Source organism: Octopus bimaculoides, chromosome 11, assembly GCF_046866305.1.
Source record: "Octopus bimaculoides isolate indiv1 chromosome 11, ASM4686630v1, whole genome shotgun sequence".
NCBI lineage: Eukaryota > Metazoa > Mollusca > Cephalopoda > Octopoda > Octopodidae > Octopus > Octopus bimaculoides.
This window is the reverse complement of record NC_142938.1, coordinates 5,931,687-5,950,731: the sequence shown is the minus strand read 5'-3', so window position 1 is coordinate 5,950,731 and position 19,045 is coordinate 5,931,687. Positions and strand designations below refer to the sequence as shown.

The window sequence follows — 19,045 nt, the reverse complement described above, 5'->3', positions numbered from 1 at the left end:
TATTTTTATTTAGCAAAATAAAATCCACCCCTTCCCACAAAAAAACAGAAATTTCTGGATAAGATACAACAATGATGAAGATGATATTTAATAGTAACAACAGACATATTTTATAAAAACTATTTAATAGCAGTTACAGACACACAAAGGAATGTTCAACAATGTCAGTTCTTTAGATGCATATATTTTGTGAAGCATCAGACAGTGACATCATTGTTTTTCTGTTGCACCATAGCGTAACCTGCAGTTCAAGACTACAGGGTTAAAAAAATGATGCATTTTATAGAGAACAATTCTTAGTCTCTTCCGTCACTCTTACACTACACACATGCAATACATTGTCTTAGTATACACAAGTAACTCTGCTTTTATAATATTCTTTTACTTGTTTCAGTCATTTGACTGCAGCCATGCTGGAGCACTGCCTTTAGTCGTACAAAGTAACCCCAGGACTTATTCTTTGTAAGCCTAGTACTTATTCTATCAGTCTTTTTTGCTGAACTGCTAAGTTACAGGGACACAAACACACCAGCATCAGTTGTCAAGCGATCGCGGGGGTACAAACACAGAAACACAAACATACACACAGACATATATATACACATGACGGGCTTCTTTCAGTTTCCGTCTACCAAATCCACTCACAAGGCTTTGGTCAGCCCGAAGGCTAGCTATAGTAGAAGACACTTGCCCAAGGTGTCACGCAGTGGGACTGAACCCGGAACCATGTGGTTGGGAAGCAAGCTACTTACCACACAGCAACTCCTGCTCCTATATGTACATCATGAAAGACAAAGTATTATGACAACAAGGGTTCCAGCTGATTTGATCAACGGAACAGCCTGCACGTGAAATAAACGTGCAAGTGGCTGAGCACTCCACAGACACATGTCCCCTTAATGTAGTTCTCAGGGAGATTCAGCACGACACGCAATGCAACAAGGCTGGCACCTTTATCTGATATTTGCCAGCTGAGTGGACTCGAGCAATGTGAAATAAAGTGTCTTGCTCAAGGACACAACACACTACTGGGATTAAAAACTGAACCCACGACCATATGACTGCGAGCCCAATGCCCTAACCACTAAGTGATACACCTTCACACACATACATACACAGAGAAAATGTTTGACCATTGTCAATGTTCTAGATACACATGATGTGAAAGCATCAGACCACGACAGAGTCATTTGATGTTGCACCATAGCGTAACCTGCAGTTCAGGCCTACAGGGTTAAAAAACGATGCATTCATTGATTAACAGTTGTGTGTTTACCATCAACCTTTATACTAGATTAGAGACGAAAGGTAAAGCTGACTCCAGTGGGATTTGAACTCGGAACATAAAGAGATGAATGAATTGCCACAAAGATTCTACTAACTCATCGAAAACAAATAAATTAGACACATTCATATTTGCATATATTCACACACACACACATAACATTCATTTAGAATAATGAATGAGATGAGCAATAAAGAGAGTTTCTATCAATGTAGAATGCTTTAAAAATCTTTATATTTTGAGCACAAAGGGCTTCCTTCAGAAGAATACAGTCAAAGAAATGTGTGTTTACATAGATCCTGCCATTTTGGATATTCTTCTTAAGACAGACCTTTGCACTCGAATTATAAAGGTTGTTTCGATAAGCTTTCTGCATTGTAAGAAGCTTTCCTTATTTCTCCTCATTTCGTTCATTATTCTATTTCTGTACCACAATGCTCTTCCAACATTTATTTATTTCTTCATTAGAAGAAAGCTGAAATGAACCCTTCACCATTTATATTAATCTTTCTTTTATTTGTTTCAGTGATTTGACTGCGGCCATGCAGGGGCACCGCCTGTCAAATGTAAAGCTTATTTATTCACATTGTTTTGAATTCATCATACATTGAGATTTCAATGAAGTGATTATTTATTTTTAGAATGACATTTTAGGGTAGGTGTGAGAGGCTGGATCTGGTTGGTTTGAACTTAAAGCAGCTAGAATATTTAGGCCGGATATGGCTGGTTTGAATGCTAAAAGGTAAACTATTAGTGCAGATTTGATATACAATGGAATTAAAGTTTGAGTATATGTTACAGATAAGTTAAGTGATTATTTACTGAAGATATCAAAAAAATCTCAAATACCCAACTCCTTCAATTATCATAAAGTACAATATTCCACTCCTTAATTCTACTTGAGAGAGAGAGAGAGAGAGAGAGAGAGCAACATCACCTCCTTCTCTTAAATCTTTTATACACTTCAGCAGCAACAAATGATAATATTATAACAAGATCCCGATTAGGAAAGAAGGTTATTATTACATTTGACTCAATGGGTGTAAGTGATTTTTTATCAGACACTGCCAACCCAGGGGCACACTCCATCTTCTTACATAATTCAACTGTGTGACACCTTCACTGAGACAAGATACTGTCAGCCTTATCAATCTATGTTTGTTGGTTGCTGTGCATCATGGTTGAGATGTGTGATACTGATATCCATAGTTATTTAGCCACCAGCATCTTTGAGACGCACAAATATCTATTGTCTACATGTCATCTCTCTCCTCCAACTCTCTCAAACGTACCTTCACACTTATACATCTATCTGTCTATATATATATATAATGGAGCCTGGTGTTGCCATCCGGTTTCACCACTCCTCAGTCAAATCGTCCAACCCATGCTAGCATGGAAAGCGGACGTTAAACGATGATGATGATGATATATATATATACATACACCTATCTGTCTGTCTTTCTGTCTATATATATAAAACATATATTTTCTTTCTTGTGTTCATGAAAAAGTTCTCATAACATTTTCTTTCTTTATACATACACATACATGTATGTATGCATATATATATATACACACACATATGTATATATACACACACACACACATATATATATATATACACACACATATATATATGTATGTATGTATGTATTAATTAATAGCTGCCCTATTTACAACTTACCCTGTTTAGACTGCAGGTGCACACACACAAGCAGATCATAAAACCTAAGTATACATTCTAAAATGACACCTGACACAATACCCAAATCATAAATGCACACACACAAAGTACAAATGTGTGTGTGTGTGTGCGTGCGCGCAGGTGTGGGGCACATAGAAACATGACATTCGAAGAGCAGGTCTAGCAGCTGATAGGAAGAAAATATAAAAATGTCTTGTGAAGTCAACAGCTGCCAACCTGAACGTTTTATCTTTTGTAATTGAAATATATCCAACAAAGAATTGGCTGGATGGCAACAGGCATCTTCTGTTTGGTTGGCACTTGAAGGAACCTCTTTGATTTGGAGCAATAAAAGATGCTAAAGATTAAACAGACACATGTGCATGTTTAGTTGTTGTTGTCATCACCATCATCATTATTGTGTGTGGTTAAGAAGTTTGCTTATCAACCATATGGTTCTGGGTTCAGTCCCACTGCATGGCACCTTGGACAAGTGTCTTCTGCTGTATCCTCAGGCCGACCAAAGCCTTGTGAATGAAGTTAGATAAAGGGAAAGAAGCTCATTGTATATATGTGTGTGTGTGTGTGTGTGTGTGTGTGTGTGGTGTGGTGTGTGTGTGAGACTGTGTCTCCTTGGACTGACCTTGCATAATTGTTGTAAATAAATGCTAGTCATTTCCAATATTCTGCAAAAACATGTCAGGCCACGAGGAAAATATCACCTTGTTTGGAAACAGATGAGGGTTGATGACAGAAGGAGTATCCTGGTCATAGAAAAATGTGCTTCAACAAGCTTCACCCGACCCATGCAAACATGAAAAAGTAGACGTTAAAACGACGGCAAATGTCACATGGGAGTGCATGCTTTGTTGGAAAAAAGAAGTGAGGTGTGGAACAAAAGAGGATGAGTGAGACTGAGATAATAAGGTAGATTTGTTCACCTGAATAGTTAATCCGTCCATCACCATCGATGTCAGCATCAAGAATCATTTCGTTGATCTCCTCATCCGTCAATTTCTGACCCATGTTGGCAAACATGTAGCGCAACTCTCCAGCGGAGATATATCCGTCACCATCTTTGTCAAATATGCGGAATGTTTCACGGATCTCGGTTTCGTGATCAAAGTCCTCTGTCTGGTTGGACATCATGCGCAGGAACTCTGGGAAATCAATGGTGCCACTTCCTGCAAAAATGGAGAACAAATGAAGACATCAGGAAAATCCCAGAGAACCAATCTCTCAACTATGACAAAGGATTTAACACCATCACCACATGTATATATGTTTGTGTGTCTGTTTGTCCCCCCACCATCGCTTGACAACTGATGTTGGTGAGCTTACATTCCTGTAACTTAGCGGTTCGGCAAAAGAAACCGAGAGAATAAGTACTAGGTTTACAAAGAATAAGTCCTGGGGTCGACAAATGCAATGCTCCAGCATGGCCGCAGTCAAATGACTGAAACAAGTAAAAGAGTAAGCATCTCGTCAAGAGTGTTAATAATTCTGCTAGCGTACTGTTTTAATGATAATGATAATCTGTTAGAAACTGCTTATTGTAATCATGGATGGAGACATAATCAGGGCTGTGGAACCGAAACAAAAAACTTCGACTCCGACTCCTCTACTATTGGCACTTCCGACTCTGACTCCTTTTCATGTAATTAAGTGATTGTGGTCTACATATCTCATAAAGCATATGCATACGTTTGTACTTTGAGTAGGCCTATAGGTTATAACTGGTTTATAATAAGAATAAAGATATTGTGAGTCGGAGTAAGTAAAACTATACTGACTCCGACTCCAGCTACCCCTTAATTGTTACCGACTCCAACAAATCTGGACACAATTAGTGGATTCCACGCAAACTCAAAATACCGTTATTTTTCTCTACGCATACAACGCACAAAAGAGAAAACACATCCATCACTGCTTCTCCCTCTATATTTATAGTACATACCCTAACACACACACACACATATCTGCGTATTTATGCATGCATTACATAACAGGAACCCAACCCCACGGTAAGCCAGCTGAATGGCATTTAGGCCACACCCGATCCCTTGGTGGATTGCAGAGTGTTGCTCTTGAATACCAAGTTGTCATTTCCATTATCGTAGCTGAACATAAGAGGAAGTTCAATTTCAACAGACGCAGAGAACTCACACACACCTGGCCAGCAACTACTTCTGACTGTGTGGGTTTAGGAATTGGTAAGGCAATGGTGCATATCGCAGATGGTGTGACAACAAGCATCAACAGCAGTGTGTTCTACTCAAAATACAATAGAGTGTTTTAGGCAAGCTGCTGCTGCTGTTTAACCCCAGGATGGCTCTAACTGAGCAGGTTTATGGTTTCAGAGTTGATTTAAACATCCTATCATTTTGCAGACACTATATTTAGAATCTTTGTCATTGTCATCATGATGACGACGATGATAATAATAATAATAATCCTTTCTACTATAGGCACAAGACTTGAAATTTTTTTTTTTTTGGAGGGGGGACTAGTTGATTACATTGACCCCAGTGTTTCACCGGTACTCAATTTATTGTCCCCAAAAGGACGAATGGCAAAGTCGACCACAGTGGAATTTGAACTCAGAACGTAAGGACGGACAAAATACTGCTAAGCATTTTTTGCCCAGCATGCTAACGATTCTGCCAGCTCACCATAATAATAATAATAATAATAATAACAACAACAACAATAATAATAATAATATTTTGACATGCCCATCTCTATGCTTCCATGGGTTAGTCAGAATTTTTGTTTTATAGCTAGATGCCTTTCCTGTCATCAACCCTCACCTGTTTCCATGGATGACAGGAAATGAGGGACACTGCTTGTAAGCTGGTGACACTCATTTACAACTATCACGTGATGTCAACAAGGAGAATGAAGAAGAAGAGGACAACAAAGACAAAGAAGAAAGAAAAAGAGGAGGAAGAAGAAAAAGAACAAGAGAAAGATTAATAGCAATAATAGTTTTTCTTCTAAAGGCACAAGGCCTGAAATTTTAGAGGAGAGGAGGAGGGGGGCTAGCTGATTACAATGACCCCCAGAGCGACACTGGTACTTATTTTATCAACCCTGAAAAGATGACAGGTAAAGTCAGTCTTGGTAGAATTTGAACTTGGAACACAAAGACAGATGAAATACCAATAAAATATTTAGTCTGGCGCTGCAATGATTCCGCCAGCCCTTCACCTTAAATAGTAGTAGTAGTAGTAACGACGACACCACTCAGTCTGTCTACTTACCATCACAATCTACTTTCTCTATCATTTCATTGACTTCACCCTCAGTCGGGCTCATTCCTAGCTTCCGCAGAACATCTCCGAGCTGCCGGGTAGAGATAATGCCATCGCCGTCGTCATCAAACAGACTGAAGACATCTTTGTACACTGGAAGAGAAAAGTTTCAACTTAGGAGAGGAATTGTTTCTGGATGAGAGAATCAAACAGCAGCAACAACAACAAGAACAACAAATGCCTCATTTTTTGGAAAATGGGATATTGCTAATTAAATCATCACCGAGTGGCTGAGTGGTTCCCGGTTCAGTCCTCGGGCAAGTGTCTTCTATTATAGCCTCAGGCCGACCAAAGCCTTGTGAGTGGATTTGGTAGACGGAAACTGAAAGAAGTGTGTTTATATATATATATAGCTAAGTTACAGGGATGTAAACACACCAACATCAATTGTCAAGCGATGGTGGGGTGGGGGGACAAATACAGACATACATATATATACATACAACGGGCTTCTTTCAGTTTCTGTCTACCAAATCCACTCACAAGGCTTTGGTCGGCCCTACGCTATAATAGAAGACACGTGCCCAAGGTGCTACGCAGTGGGACTGAACCCAGAACCATGTGGTTGGTAAGCAAGCTACATACCACACAGCCACTCCTGTGCCTATAATAATAATAATAATAATCCTTTCTACTATAAGCAAAGGCCTGAAATTTGGGGGGATGGGGCAAGTCGATTACATTGACCTCAGTGCATAACTGGTACTTATTTTATCGATCTTGAAAGGATGAAAGGCAAAGTCGACCCCAGCAGAATTTAAACTCAGAACGTAAACACGGAAGAAACGCCGCTCAGCATCTTTTCTGATGTGGTAACGATTCTTATTTCTTTATTGCCCACAAGGGGCTAAACATAGAGGGGACAAACAAGGACAGACCCCAGTGCGCAACTGGTACTTAATTTATCAACCCCGAAAGGATGAAAGGCAAAGTCGACCTTGGTGGAATTTGAACTCAGAATGTAACGGCAGACGAAATACCGCTAAGTATTTCGCCCGGCGTGCTAACGTTTCTGCCAGCTCGCTGCTGTCATCACCAACGATGACAACAACAGCATCCTTCAGGCACATGTTACTGTAGCCAGCCTAGGAAATCCAACCCAGGGAAGGGTCGAGAGTTTGAGGGCATGAAAAATGATCTGATTACAAGACTCCCTCCCCACAAAAACCCTACCCACGTAAAAGCTTTATTTGTTGAAGGGAGAATACATACCCAGACAACTGCAGTACAAATATATATATATACATATATATATATATATATATATATATAGTTAAAAAAAACAATAACAAAAAAACAAAAAAACAACAAAGTGAGGACGTGATATGGATAGTATTATTGGACGCTCAATATATATATATATATATATATATATATATATATATATATATATATAGTGGCCACAAAGGACATTGCCATTTGATCGTTAGTGTCAGGTATGAAGAGTCACAGAAACAAAACGTCCATGATAGGTGAGGTAAAAATATATACACTTCCTTTATGTGGTATAGTAAAAGTTTATGCTCTTTTGTTTTATTTCTTCATGTTATTAGACTTCTGCCATAGCCCCGGGTAACTTACAATTGCTTGTAGAGCACTTTTGGTGAATAATAATACTTCGGGTGAGTTGAGATGTACTTTGTTGAGTTTGTGTGATTTGCGTCATATTGCCATACATGTATATGTGTGTGTGTGTGAGAGAGAGAGAGAGAGAGAGAGAGAGAGAGAGAGAGAGAGAGAGAGATGAATGCAATGAAAATACTGTGGAAAAGGAGAGGCAGAGATGGTTAGGGAAGTAAAAAAAAAATTGAAGGAATTTATTTAATAACAGCTGAATACAACCCATAATGTATGGAATGAGAACATAAGCTGAACTGCACAGATACAGTGTGGGTGGATGAAGTTATGGAGACGGCAGGGTGGGTGGAGGACAGACTGTGATAGTAGAAGGGTGGCTTGGGAAAGAGAGAGGGTGGTGGTAAGTTTGCTCAGCTGTGCCACCAGAGCGTATGTATCGGGCGGGTGGGTGGTGGAGAGAAGAGAGATCAATGCTCTGAGAAAGTAGTACTTGTTCTGAAGTGACATCAAGAGATTACTCCACCAATCACCCACCCCTGCCGCCGCCACCACCACTGCCAAAGTGTACAGAATTGTTCAGGAACTAAAATAAAATAAATAAATGAGAGAAAAGAAAAACTCTGACATTTGGTTAAAATAGTTTCTGTCATTGCCCTACCACTACCACCACCACCACCACCAGCATCATCACAACTGCCAGCATCCCCGTTGCTGGCTCTGAAGTTACAGGATACTTAACTATGAATGATTGAAGTACTCGAAGCATCTTGTCTCTCTAGAATTTTCTCAGGAATTCACCACAAACTGTATCGTTTGAGATCTTCTGACACACATAAACACACACTCATAGAATTGCAAAACAGAGTAATTTGGCAGTGACAAGGATGATGGCATCTGTAATATCTGAGAGATATTAGAGGACTGAGATAGCATGTAGGGGGGGGGGGGAGAAAAGTGAATATTAAATGTTGGAGAAATGTAGAAAAGAAAATGGATACACACACACATTTACACATACACCACATGGCCCATGTGTGGTCTGATCAATAAGTATCTGGACTGTTGCTATAGTAACGAAGCTAAAGCATGGAGAGTGAAGCTGCCTGGCACAGATTGACCTTGAACTCTGCTGTGCATGCATATTAAGGTCTAATGTTCTAACTCACTTCTGCTGTTTACAGCAATACTTGGAAGGAAGGTATGTAGTGTGTGATCATCACATTTACCATGACCGATAAAGTTGAGCAAAGAATCTGTATCAAATTTTTGCCAAAAGCTTGGAGATACCTGCTCAGAGGACTATGCAAAGTTTTCAAAAAGCTTTCATCAATTTTTGACACCATCTGTGAGTTATCCAAGACAATGACTTATACATACTTTGAATTACTCAATGGTAACAACTGGTCATGTGGATTAAAAGAATAGATAGCAAGGTTAATCCTGAACAAATGTAATCTTAACAAATTTTACGAACAATGAATATTCATTTATTGGAACAATTCATTTATTGATGAATCACCACTCCGCAAAAATTTTGGGCCTTGTGTCTAGAGTAGAAAGGATTATTATTATTATTATTATTATTATTATTATAAGGCAGCGAGCTGGCAGAAACGTTAGTACGCTGGGCGAAATGCTTAGTGGTATTTCGTCTGTCTTTATGTTCTTACATTCCCACCCCCACCCCCACCAGTATAATGAGAGCTGTTTATTATAATCATGGATGATTATCAAGTGGTTATTATCAAAATTATCAAGTTCCAAACACTTATTTAAAATTAATTGAAAATTATCCGCTTAATTAAATTCATAGCTCTAAATATTGCTTTTAAATTTTCAAGTAAATGTTTACTACTACTACTACTACTACTACTACTACCAGCACTGTATTGCTTATACAAATCAAAACAAAAGAAAACTAATTACAGAGTCATGGGAGATGTACGGTAATGGTGGTTGTGGTGATGGAATCAGATATTGGTGCTTGGAATAGAGATAACTAGCGTGTCAAGTTGGTCAGGGTGGCTGGCAGTATTGGAGTGGATGTATGCACAGATACAAAGGAAGTTCTTGTTTCTTTTTGACAGCAGATAATGTTATCAAATATTTACTGTAATCAAAATTAGTAGGCCCAACTACTTAGTTTGAAATGAATGCTTAAGTATCTGGTTATTCAGAAAAGGAAATCAGACATTGTTATATTCTCTGGTTAGTTGTAAAAAAAGATTTCATTTCAAAATAATCTCCAGAATATGCCACTCAACGCACAGGTGTAGCTGTGTGGTTAAGAAGTTCGCTTCCCACCCAAATACTTTCAGGTTCGATTCCCTGTGCGGCAATATCTTCTACTGTAACCCTGAATTGAGTGTCAAAACCATAATGATATCGGTTAGGCAGCTGATGATGGGAATATATATCTGATGTGCTTGTTGTTTGTGAAACTTTTATATTTTTTGCTCTCCTTGTTCTAAGTGGCCCTTCATTCTTGTAAGATTGAATTTGTTTTAAGGTTTATGGTGATTTTGTTGCTAGTATCATGTCATACACTGATAGTGTGTGATTGTCAGGATTAGAGTCCTGTTATTGATCCCACCAATAACAGAGCAGTACATGTAAATAAAATGTACTGTTCTGTTATTGGTGGGATCCCAGAGAAAGAGAAAGACAGAAGGAAAGAGAGAAAGAGAGAGAGAGATATCATTTCATATACACAGGATTTAAATTTGATTGACCATTAGTTTCATACTGTAAAAACATGATGAGCTCACCTGCTTGTCTAGCATGCTGTGTATTCAAGCAATCATTGTATATTTGAGTCTGAAAGATTGCTTGGAAACACATGGCATGCTACACAAGCTAGTTGGAGCATGTTTTCACAGCATGAAATTAATAGTGGCTCAAATTTAAAGCTTGAGTATGTATTCTTTTCCATGCTTGAATAGGTGGAATGGAGTTTACTGAGGCAGATTTTCTATGGCTGGATGCCCTTCCTGTTACCAACCCTCATCTGTTTCCAAGCAAGGTAATATTTCCCTCATGACCAGACAAGCTTTCACAGAATATCGGAAGTAAACAACACTGCTTGCATGACAGTGACACTCATTTACAACTGTCAGACAATATCAAGACAAGGACACACAGACACAAATACATGAGAGTGTGAAGAAGAAGAGTTAAAGTAAAACACACACACACACATCTCCATGCAGGTGACAACACACAAGAATGAAAATGGTCTAAACTAAAGGAATGGAAATGACCATCATGCTGATTGGAAGTGACAATCCTGGGGGAGTGGTGTTAGCTCCACATCATTGGTGGCAACAAAAAGAGGAAGTAAGAGAGAAGTTGGATTTATAACAGACAACCAATGGGAGTTGGAGCTCCAAAATCACACCCTGTCTTAAGGACATATTGGATAGCACTGAATAAAAGACAAAATGTCAAAGCTGGAATACATTTGACTGTTGGTCTGAATCAGTGTTTCTTACTTAACTTTATTGGACCTCTATAGCCAATCGACGTTTTAAAAAATCATATGGTTTTATAATTAAACATACCCTAATTGAGAACCACTGGTGTAAACTATCAAAGACTAATCACCCCCCCCCCATCACCCATCAAGTTAAAAGGAGCCACTCTCACTCTGTAATTTTGCATCTCTATTATAAGAGTTACCATCTCTAGACCTTATTTATTTTTTAAGGTTAGGTCATGCTGATGATTTCTAAAAAGAGTGAAATAGTACTAACTGTTATGACCACTAACTAGAAATTTTAAGAACTTAGTAATAAGTAAGCAACAAAAGTAAAATAAAAGATAGAAAATATAAATCAGATAGGCACAGGAGTGGCTGTGTGGTTAAGTAGCTTGCTTACCAAACACATTGTTCCAGGTTCATTCCCACTGCGTGGCACCTTGGGCAAGTGTCTTCTACTATAACCTCGGGCCGACCAAAGCCTTGAGTGGATTTGGTAGACAGAAACTGAAAAAGCCCGTCATATATATGCATATATATATGTGTATGTGTGTGTATATGTTTGTGTATCTGTGTTTGTCCTCCCCATATCGCTTGACAACCGATGGTGGTGGGTTTACGTCCCCGTAACTTAGCGGTTCAGCAAAAGAGACCGATAGAATAAGTACTAGGCTTCCAAAGAATAAGTCCTGGGGTCGATTTGTTCGACTAAAGGCGGTGCTCCAGAATGGCTGCAGTCAAATGACTGAAACAAGTAAAAGAATAAAGTTGTATTCTATGCAATTTTTTTTTACCTTATTCCTAAATTTCAAATTCCAACTGAATACTATGAAGAAATGGTTATCTCCCTTGTATTAACTATCTGCTAGGGGGCACCACATATATATTTAGCATTTTTCTTAAATCAATAACAAGGATGTAAGGGATGATGGTTAAGAAAAAAAAAAAAAGTCAGCTGTTGGCCAAGAGTGGGGTTAGTAACAAGTTGGAGGGAGTGGTGATGTTATTTAGCACAGCAAACAAATAAAGATATGAGAGAGGTGCACAGGAAAAGATGTGTCAGAGAATGATAAAAGGCAGAATAAGTAGTAGCAGTAGTAGTAGTAGTAGTAGTATCATCATTATCATCATCATCAACATCAGCAAGAACAAGAAGTAATAGACTTACGACCAATCTTCTCTTCTGATAGGTACTCAGCCTAAAGACAGAGAGAAAAGTCATCTATAAACAGTGTTTAGAGGAAAACATATAATTTATACATCAGTAGTGTGTGATGTATGTAGAAGAACACAGATGTTTGTGGGATGTAGAGCCGAGGTTTGTCAGTGTTTTTATTTGACTCTAAATAAGGCACTAAAAAGTGTTACAGAAACAGAGATGCCGGCAGCTTTTCGTAGTTGTATTACAAAAAGGAAAACGAGAGTGAGTATGAAAAATGTTGTAATATAGCGACTGACACATGCATTGCAATTTGCTGCGAAGGTACCAATGTATGTGACAGAGTGGTGCATTAACGCTCAGGTTTACAAAATATTGGAATATCCTAGCATTTTTATATAGGAAGGACTACAGAACCCTTTATTTTTAATGATTGCAGAGCAGTGGTTCCCAGGCCACATTCCTACCCCCGCCCATTCCAACTGACCATCACAGACACAGAACCTCTTTCTAAAACAAATTCAAAGCAACTATATTTCACAAATAAAACTTAACCTAAGGAACCCAATATTTTGTTTTTACATGAATCACTACCCCAACATCGTCCCACTTTTCTTCAACACCCCCTTGGAACTTTCCACCACCCTAGAGGGGCAATACTGCCCACTTTGAGAACCACTGTTGTAGAGTGATTATGAGGGAGTCTAGTTACTATTTCTAGCAGGTGAAGTGACCACATACAGGTTCTCCCCTCTCTGCTTTCTTTCAGTAGAGATGCCGACAGCTAAAATGTCTATCCTAACTCATAGTGCAGCTGTTCTGAAGATGAGTCTAGCCATTATTTACCATTTACAAAGTACATCATTCCTCAGTATTTGCCCAAAGCTTATCGGCAAGATGAAGGGTGAGAGGGGTGGTGGTGGTGGTGTGAGATAATGCTTATAACTCACTCACTTACTAAAGCCAAAAAGAGAGACACTATGTGGTTTCTCAACCTGCTAGATGTAACAGCCAAATCTCTCTCAAATCACTCCTTGTTATTATCTTAAAAAAAAAAAAGAATTACACATTGGATAATGTGAACCTTTTGTACATAGAAATTATATGGGGCAGCCATGGTTGGGATGTCCATGCAAGTCTGCTTGATCTGACAACCAGCATTGGTTTGTTTACATCCCTGTAAGTTACCAGATCATACGACTGAAAAATGTGACTGTGTGATAAGAAGCTTGCTTCTCAACCACATGGTTCTGGGTTCAGTCCCACTGCATGACACCTAGAGCAAGTCTCTTCTACTATAGCCTCCAGCCGACCAAAGCCTGTTGTGTGTGTATGTATCCTTGTGTCTGTGTTTGTTCCATACTACTGCTTGACAACAGGTGTTGGTTTGTTCATGTCCCTGTAACTTAGCAGTTCAGCAGAAAAGACCAATAGAATAAGTATCAGGCTTAAAAAATAAAGTACTGGGGTCAATTCATTTGACTAAAAACTTCTTCAAGGCAGTGCCCCAGCATGGCCCAGGAAAGGCATCCAGCTGTAAAAACCATGCCAAAGCTGATTTCAGTGGTGCTGGTGCCACATAGAAAGCACCCAGTCCACTTTGTAAGGTGGTTGGCATCAGGAAGGGCATCCAGCTGTAAAAACCACCAGAGCTGTGCCACATAGAAAGCACCCAGTCTACTCTGTAAAAGTGGTTGGTGTTAGGGAGGGCATTCAACCATGAAAACCATGCCGAAGCTGATTTCCCCAGTGCTGGTGTCATGTAAAAAGGACCTGGGCCACTCTATATGGTGGTTGGTGCTAGGAAGGGCATCCAGCTGCAAAACCCATGCCAAATCCTGGGCAGCTCTTCAGATGACCATCTCCTGTCAAACCAATGCCAGCATGGAAAATGGGTGTTAAATGATGATGATGATGCACACCTACATACACAGCAGAACAACCAGATCATCTGCTCCCACCACATAGAGCTTAAGAACATACGCAGAGTCTATTAGTTGGAAATGTACTGTTAAAGAAGCAAAGAGAAAATTGGCTGAAGAGAAGAAAACAGTAAAAACATTGCTGTGTGTTTGATAGCGATAAGGTATCTTGATTGGATCTGCTTTTGGTCTTACGTCAGAAGTAAGACATAATGGAGATCTGGACATCAACCTGTCTGTGTGAATAGGCACACACACACACACACACATATAAATAAGTATATATATGCATCTATAATATATAGCTGTAGAAACTCTGCCAAATCAGATTGAAGCCTGGTGTAGCCATCTGGTTTCACCAGTCCTCAGTCAAATCGTCCAACCCATGCTAGCATGGAAAGCGGACGTTAAACGACGACGATGATGATGGTGATGATAAAATATATTACATATATACATAAATATACACCAGATAGTTGCCAGTCAGACACTTAAGGAAAGTATTCACAATCCAAGCAAATATCTACACACACACACTGAATTCTATAGTGACAGTCATATCCAGACAAACATATGATGTGTGGAATAGATTATGTCTTACAGCTGACACACGGCCAGGCAAACACTACACACACACACAGAACCAAATATTAGAAATGCTTAATTATATTGGATATAACGTTTTGTAATTAATTTGCCATAGAACAGATGAGTTATTATCATCTGTGAATTATTAATGATTGAGATATTGGGCATGTTTTTTTATTTTTTATAAGACTTCATAATGGTAAATAGATTTTGCATGGCGGCAAGTCGCAAAGTACTGGACTGGAGGAAGAGAAGACGACGACGACAACCACCACCACTATTGAATTAATGGCTTTGTGTTCTAGCAATGAACTGCAAGTCAATGAGATTATCTGGCCAGCTAGAAATAGCAACCAAATCTCTCACATCACATCTTTGCCAATCTTAAAAAAAAAAAGAAAGAGAAAAAGAAAAAAGACATTGGAGTAGTCCTGTCAAGGGGTTTATCTTGGGAGTTATTTGACCTTTTCTACTCTAGGCACAAGGCCCGAAATTTGAAGAACACACACACACACATTTATATATTTAACAAGCTTCCAGTTTCTGTCTACCAAATTTCCTCACAAGGCATTGGTTGGTCAGGGGCTATAGTAGAAGATACTTTCCCAAAGTGCTGTGCAGTGGGACTGAACCCAAAACCACATAGTTGCAAAGCAAGCTTTTTATCCACACAACCATGCCTCCTCCACCACACACACATATATATATATAACAGGCTTCCACACAGTTTCCATCTACCAAATTTACTCACAAGGCATTGGTTGGTCCAGGGTTATAGTTGAAGATACTTTCCTAAATTGCTGTGCAGTGGGATCGAACCCCAAACCACGCCTACACCCACCCACCAAAGAAAGGCATGGCTGGAACACAGCCAGCTTGATGAAGGTAGGCCAGGGTGGGGGAGGAGGAAGGGGGTAAACAATAACTGGTGTTTACATTTGAAACTAGTAATGAGATTGTGGAACATTCGTTACATTCATTATAGACTCTTCACTCCACCCCCAACTAACATCATGACACACGCACACACACATTATACACCCTCACAGCAATAAACACCCAGATTTAATTACAACATCGATGCACTACCTGCTGTGCACCTACTGTGCACTCAGCTACTATGCAGTCACCTGATCTACTAGTAATAGCAACCAAACTTCTTTCAAATAAACTTTGCAAAAGGAAGGCTGTAATGTAGTCTTGAATATAAATATAAAGGCTTGATGGTCTTACACACACATATACATACACAGAGAGAAAGAGGTAAGTTTGATATGTCTGTACATCTATTATGCAGGTAGGTATACATATATTATGTCATACCATGATACTGTGTGCACTGGGATACGCATTGTAAGGCTGCTGATATTAAATAAAATGTTAAATACTAATATGGTATGCAAATTACTATCCCCAGTTTACTGTAGCTACTAGATTTGATGTGTATGTAAATGGATTGGCAACCCGTTTCTCTGGAGTTGGTCAAATGATATGGATATCACTGATGAGACCCCAATAACAACAGAAAACTGGATCAAGGCTATTTATTTTTTCTCAATCTACAGAGAAATGGGTAAATTTGTATGTCTACTACGCAGGTCGACAAATATTATATCATATATATATATATATATAATCTCAATCTCAAGTAGTAACATTATATCCACTTCACCAATCACTGCTATAACAAAATACATCTTTAGTTCTACTTAGTCACTTGATATGCTAGAAAAAGCAGCCAAACCTCCCTCAACTCACATATTACTGTCTCTGAAAAGGACATGATGTATAGTGTAGTTCTGGTTTGGGCTCCCTGTACACAGAACAAAAGATGATATTGCCACAACTGGAATGTCTCTGATAAGCTCACCTGGGAATTAAACTCCCAACAACAAAACATCACCAACATTATGACAGACACACACACCTCATATCTTAATAGCAATAAACACCAGTCACACACACACAAACTTAATCTACATACACATTATAGCCTTGATGGCAATAAGCACCTACATGTGCAACCAGCCACACACATAGTAAAATTGCCAACCAACAACACAGGCGAACACAGTTCTAAGCATTAATAGGTTTTCTTGTTTACAAAACATTGGCCATGCCTCCAACAACGGTAAAACGACACCATTATGAACAGGAAAAATATATTACTGTAACAGTAACTAACCCAATAAAATAGAAAAAAACCAGTGGCATAAACACAAACAAAAACAATAACGAGGAGACATGTGATCAACAACAAAAATGCAAATAAAACACAAATATGTAACAACAACAACAACGATTACAGCATCTATTGCCACCACCCATTTCTGCTCAGAGATGAGGCGTAGTAGTGGAAAGAGGGGGAGGTAGAGGGTGGAGAGAGAAAGCAAGCCAGTAAATTAGAGCTGTTTTACTCTCTCTGCTTTCCTCTCTCTCTCTCTCACTAATATCATTCTTTTACCCCAGGATGTTGAGAGGCGTGGTCTGGTTGACAGAAAAAAAAAAATAAATAAATAAGCAGAACAAAAACAAGACAAAAAAGAACTGTAGTGGCAACATAAACAGTTAAGTAAATAAATAGTCGAGCGTCCCCTGCACTTTGCCAAACGCTCAACCAGATGTGAAACTAAACAACAAATGTAAGATACAGAGCAGTGTTTCTCAACCGTTTTCCTACTTATGGGTCCCTTTGACTCCTCTGTTACCCAGATTGGCCCTCTTAGCCATTGGATGGTTAAAAAACCCTATTTTACTTTTACAATTAAATGTTATTAGGAATTGTATAAAAAAATTGTCAAAATATTTTGTGTAATGTAGGAGTAGAACAAATTTATTGCAGATAAATTTTAACAACAAAATTTTATGTGGACCCCCCACTGCCACCAAGGTCATGTGGGCCCTTGTTGAGGGACTACTGGAAGGATGCTTGAGGGTCATATATGGCTCTGGGAGTGACAGCTGAGAACCATGGCTTTTGATTCCAACTTGTCTAAAGACTAGCATTAAATCTATTTTCTGTTTCTTTCATCAATTATTGTGTGTGTGTATGTCCTTGTGACTTAGCACTCCACCAAATGACACCAATAGAATAATAAGCAGACTTCAAAAGAAAAATACATGAGAACTGGCTTTGATTTGTTTGGCTAAAACCTTCAAAGCTGTGCCTTCTTTTATAGCCCTGGGCTGATCGAAGCATTGTCAGTGAATTTGGTTGATGGAAACTGTTTGGAAGCCCATATATGTGTGTTTGTGTTTTTGTCTACCACCACCGTTGGCTTGTTTACACCCTACCCCCATAACTTAGTGGTTCAGCAAAACAGATTGATATAAATAAGTACCAGACTTAAAATAAGTACTGGGGTCAATCTGTTCAACTAAACCAGGGCTGGCCAACCTGAGGCCCGCGGGCCGCAGACTTTTATCTTGCAGCCCGCTTGATACTTTCTTGAAATGGGTTTATTTAAACAAACATTAAAGATTTTTTTATCAAAAATTAAAGATTGTAATGAAAAGTAAAAAAAAAAAAAACTACCGTTTTTGCAATGATAATATTTCATGCTGAATCAACAATCATTCATTCATTATTGTAATAATGGTATGAGAAAGCAAAATGCTTTCAATTCTGTCAGGATACAAGTGGCCCCGCAATGTAATTCGAGCTGGCCATGTCTGAATAATTAAACCCTTCAAAGCAGTGCTCCAGCATGGCCACGTTTCACTGAGAGAAACAAGAAAAAGGTAAAAGAAATTACTAAAGAAGACAGAGACTTCTATGAATGATGAGATTCTATTTAACCTTGGTGCATAATCATCATCATCATCATCACCATCAGTCGTTTATGTTTCTGCTCACTGATAACAATGTCCTCCTACTCACTGATAACAATGTCCTCCTACTCACATTCAGATTCCAACAAAGATTCTTTTGAAAAAAAAAAAAAAAAAAAAAAGTATTGTACCTGGTTTACATATTTTATCACTAACCCCCACCCCCAACCATTCTAAACACCCTGGGCCTCCTACAGCATCCT

The 19,045-nt window shown here is 38.8% G+C and overlaps 1 protein-coding gene across 2 annotated transcripts in view; it reads right to left on the bottom strand.

Annotated features, from left to right (window-relative positions):
* LOC106877186 (neo-calmodulin) overlaps positions 1-19,045 on the bottom strand; it is a 69,196-nt gene that overhangs the window by 1,072 nt on the left and 49,079 nt on the right. For both annotated transcript variants that reach the window (XM_014926026.3, XM_014926025.3), the window contains exons 2-4: positions 12,511-12,541; positions 6,236-6,379; positions 3,914-4,156 (exon numbers count right to left, since the gene is read on the bottom strand). In XM_014926026.3, coding sequence (XP_014781512.1) covers positions 3,914-4,156; positions 6,236-6,379; positions 12,511-12,541 — 418 coding nt within the window. The remainder of the gene's footprint in view (positions 1-3,913; positions 4,157-6,235; positions 6,380-12,510; positions 12,542-19,045) is intronic.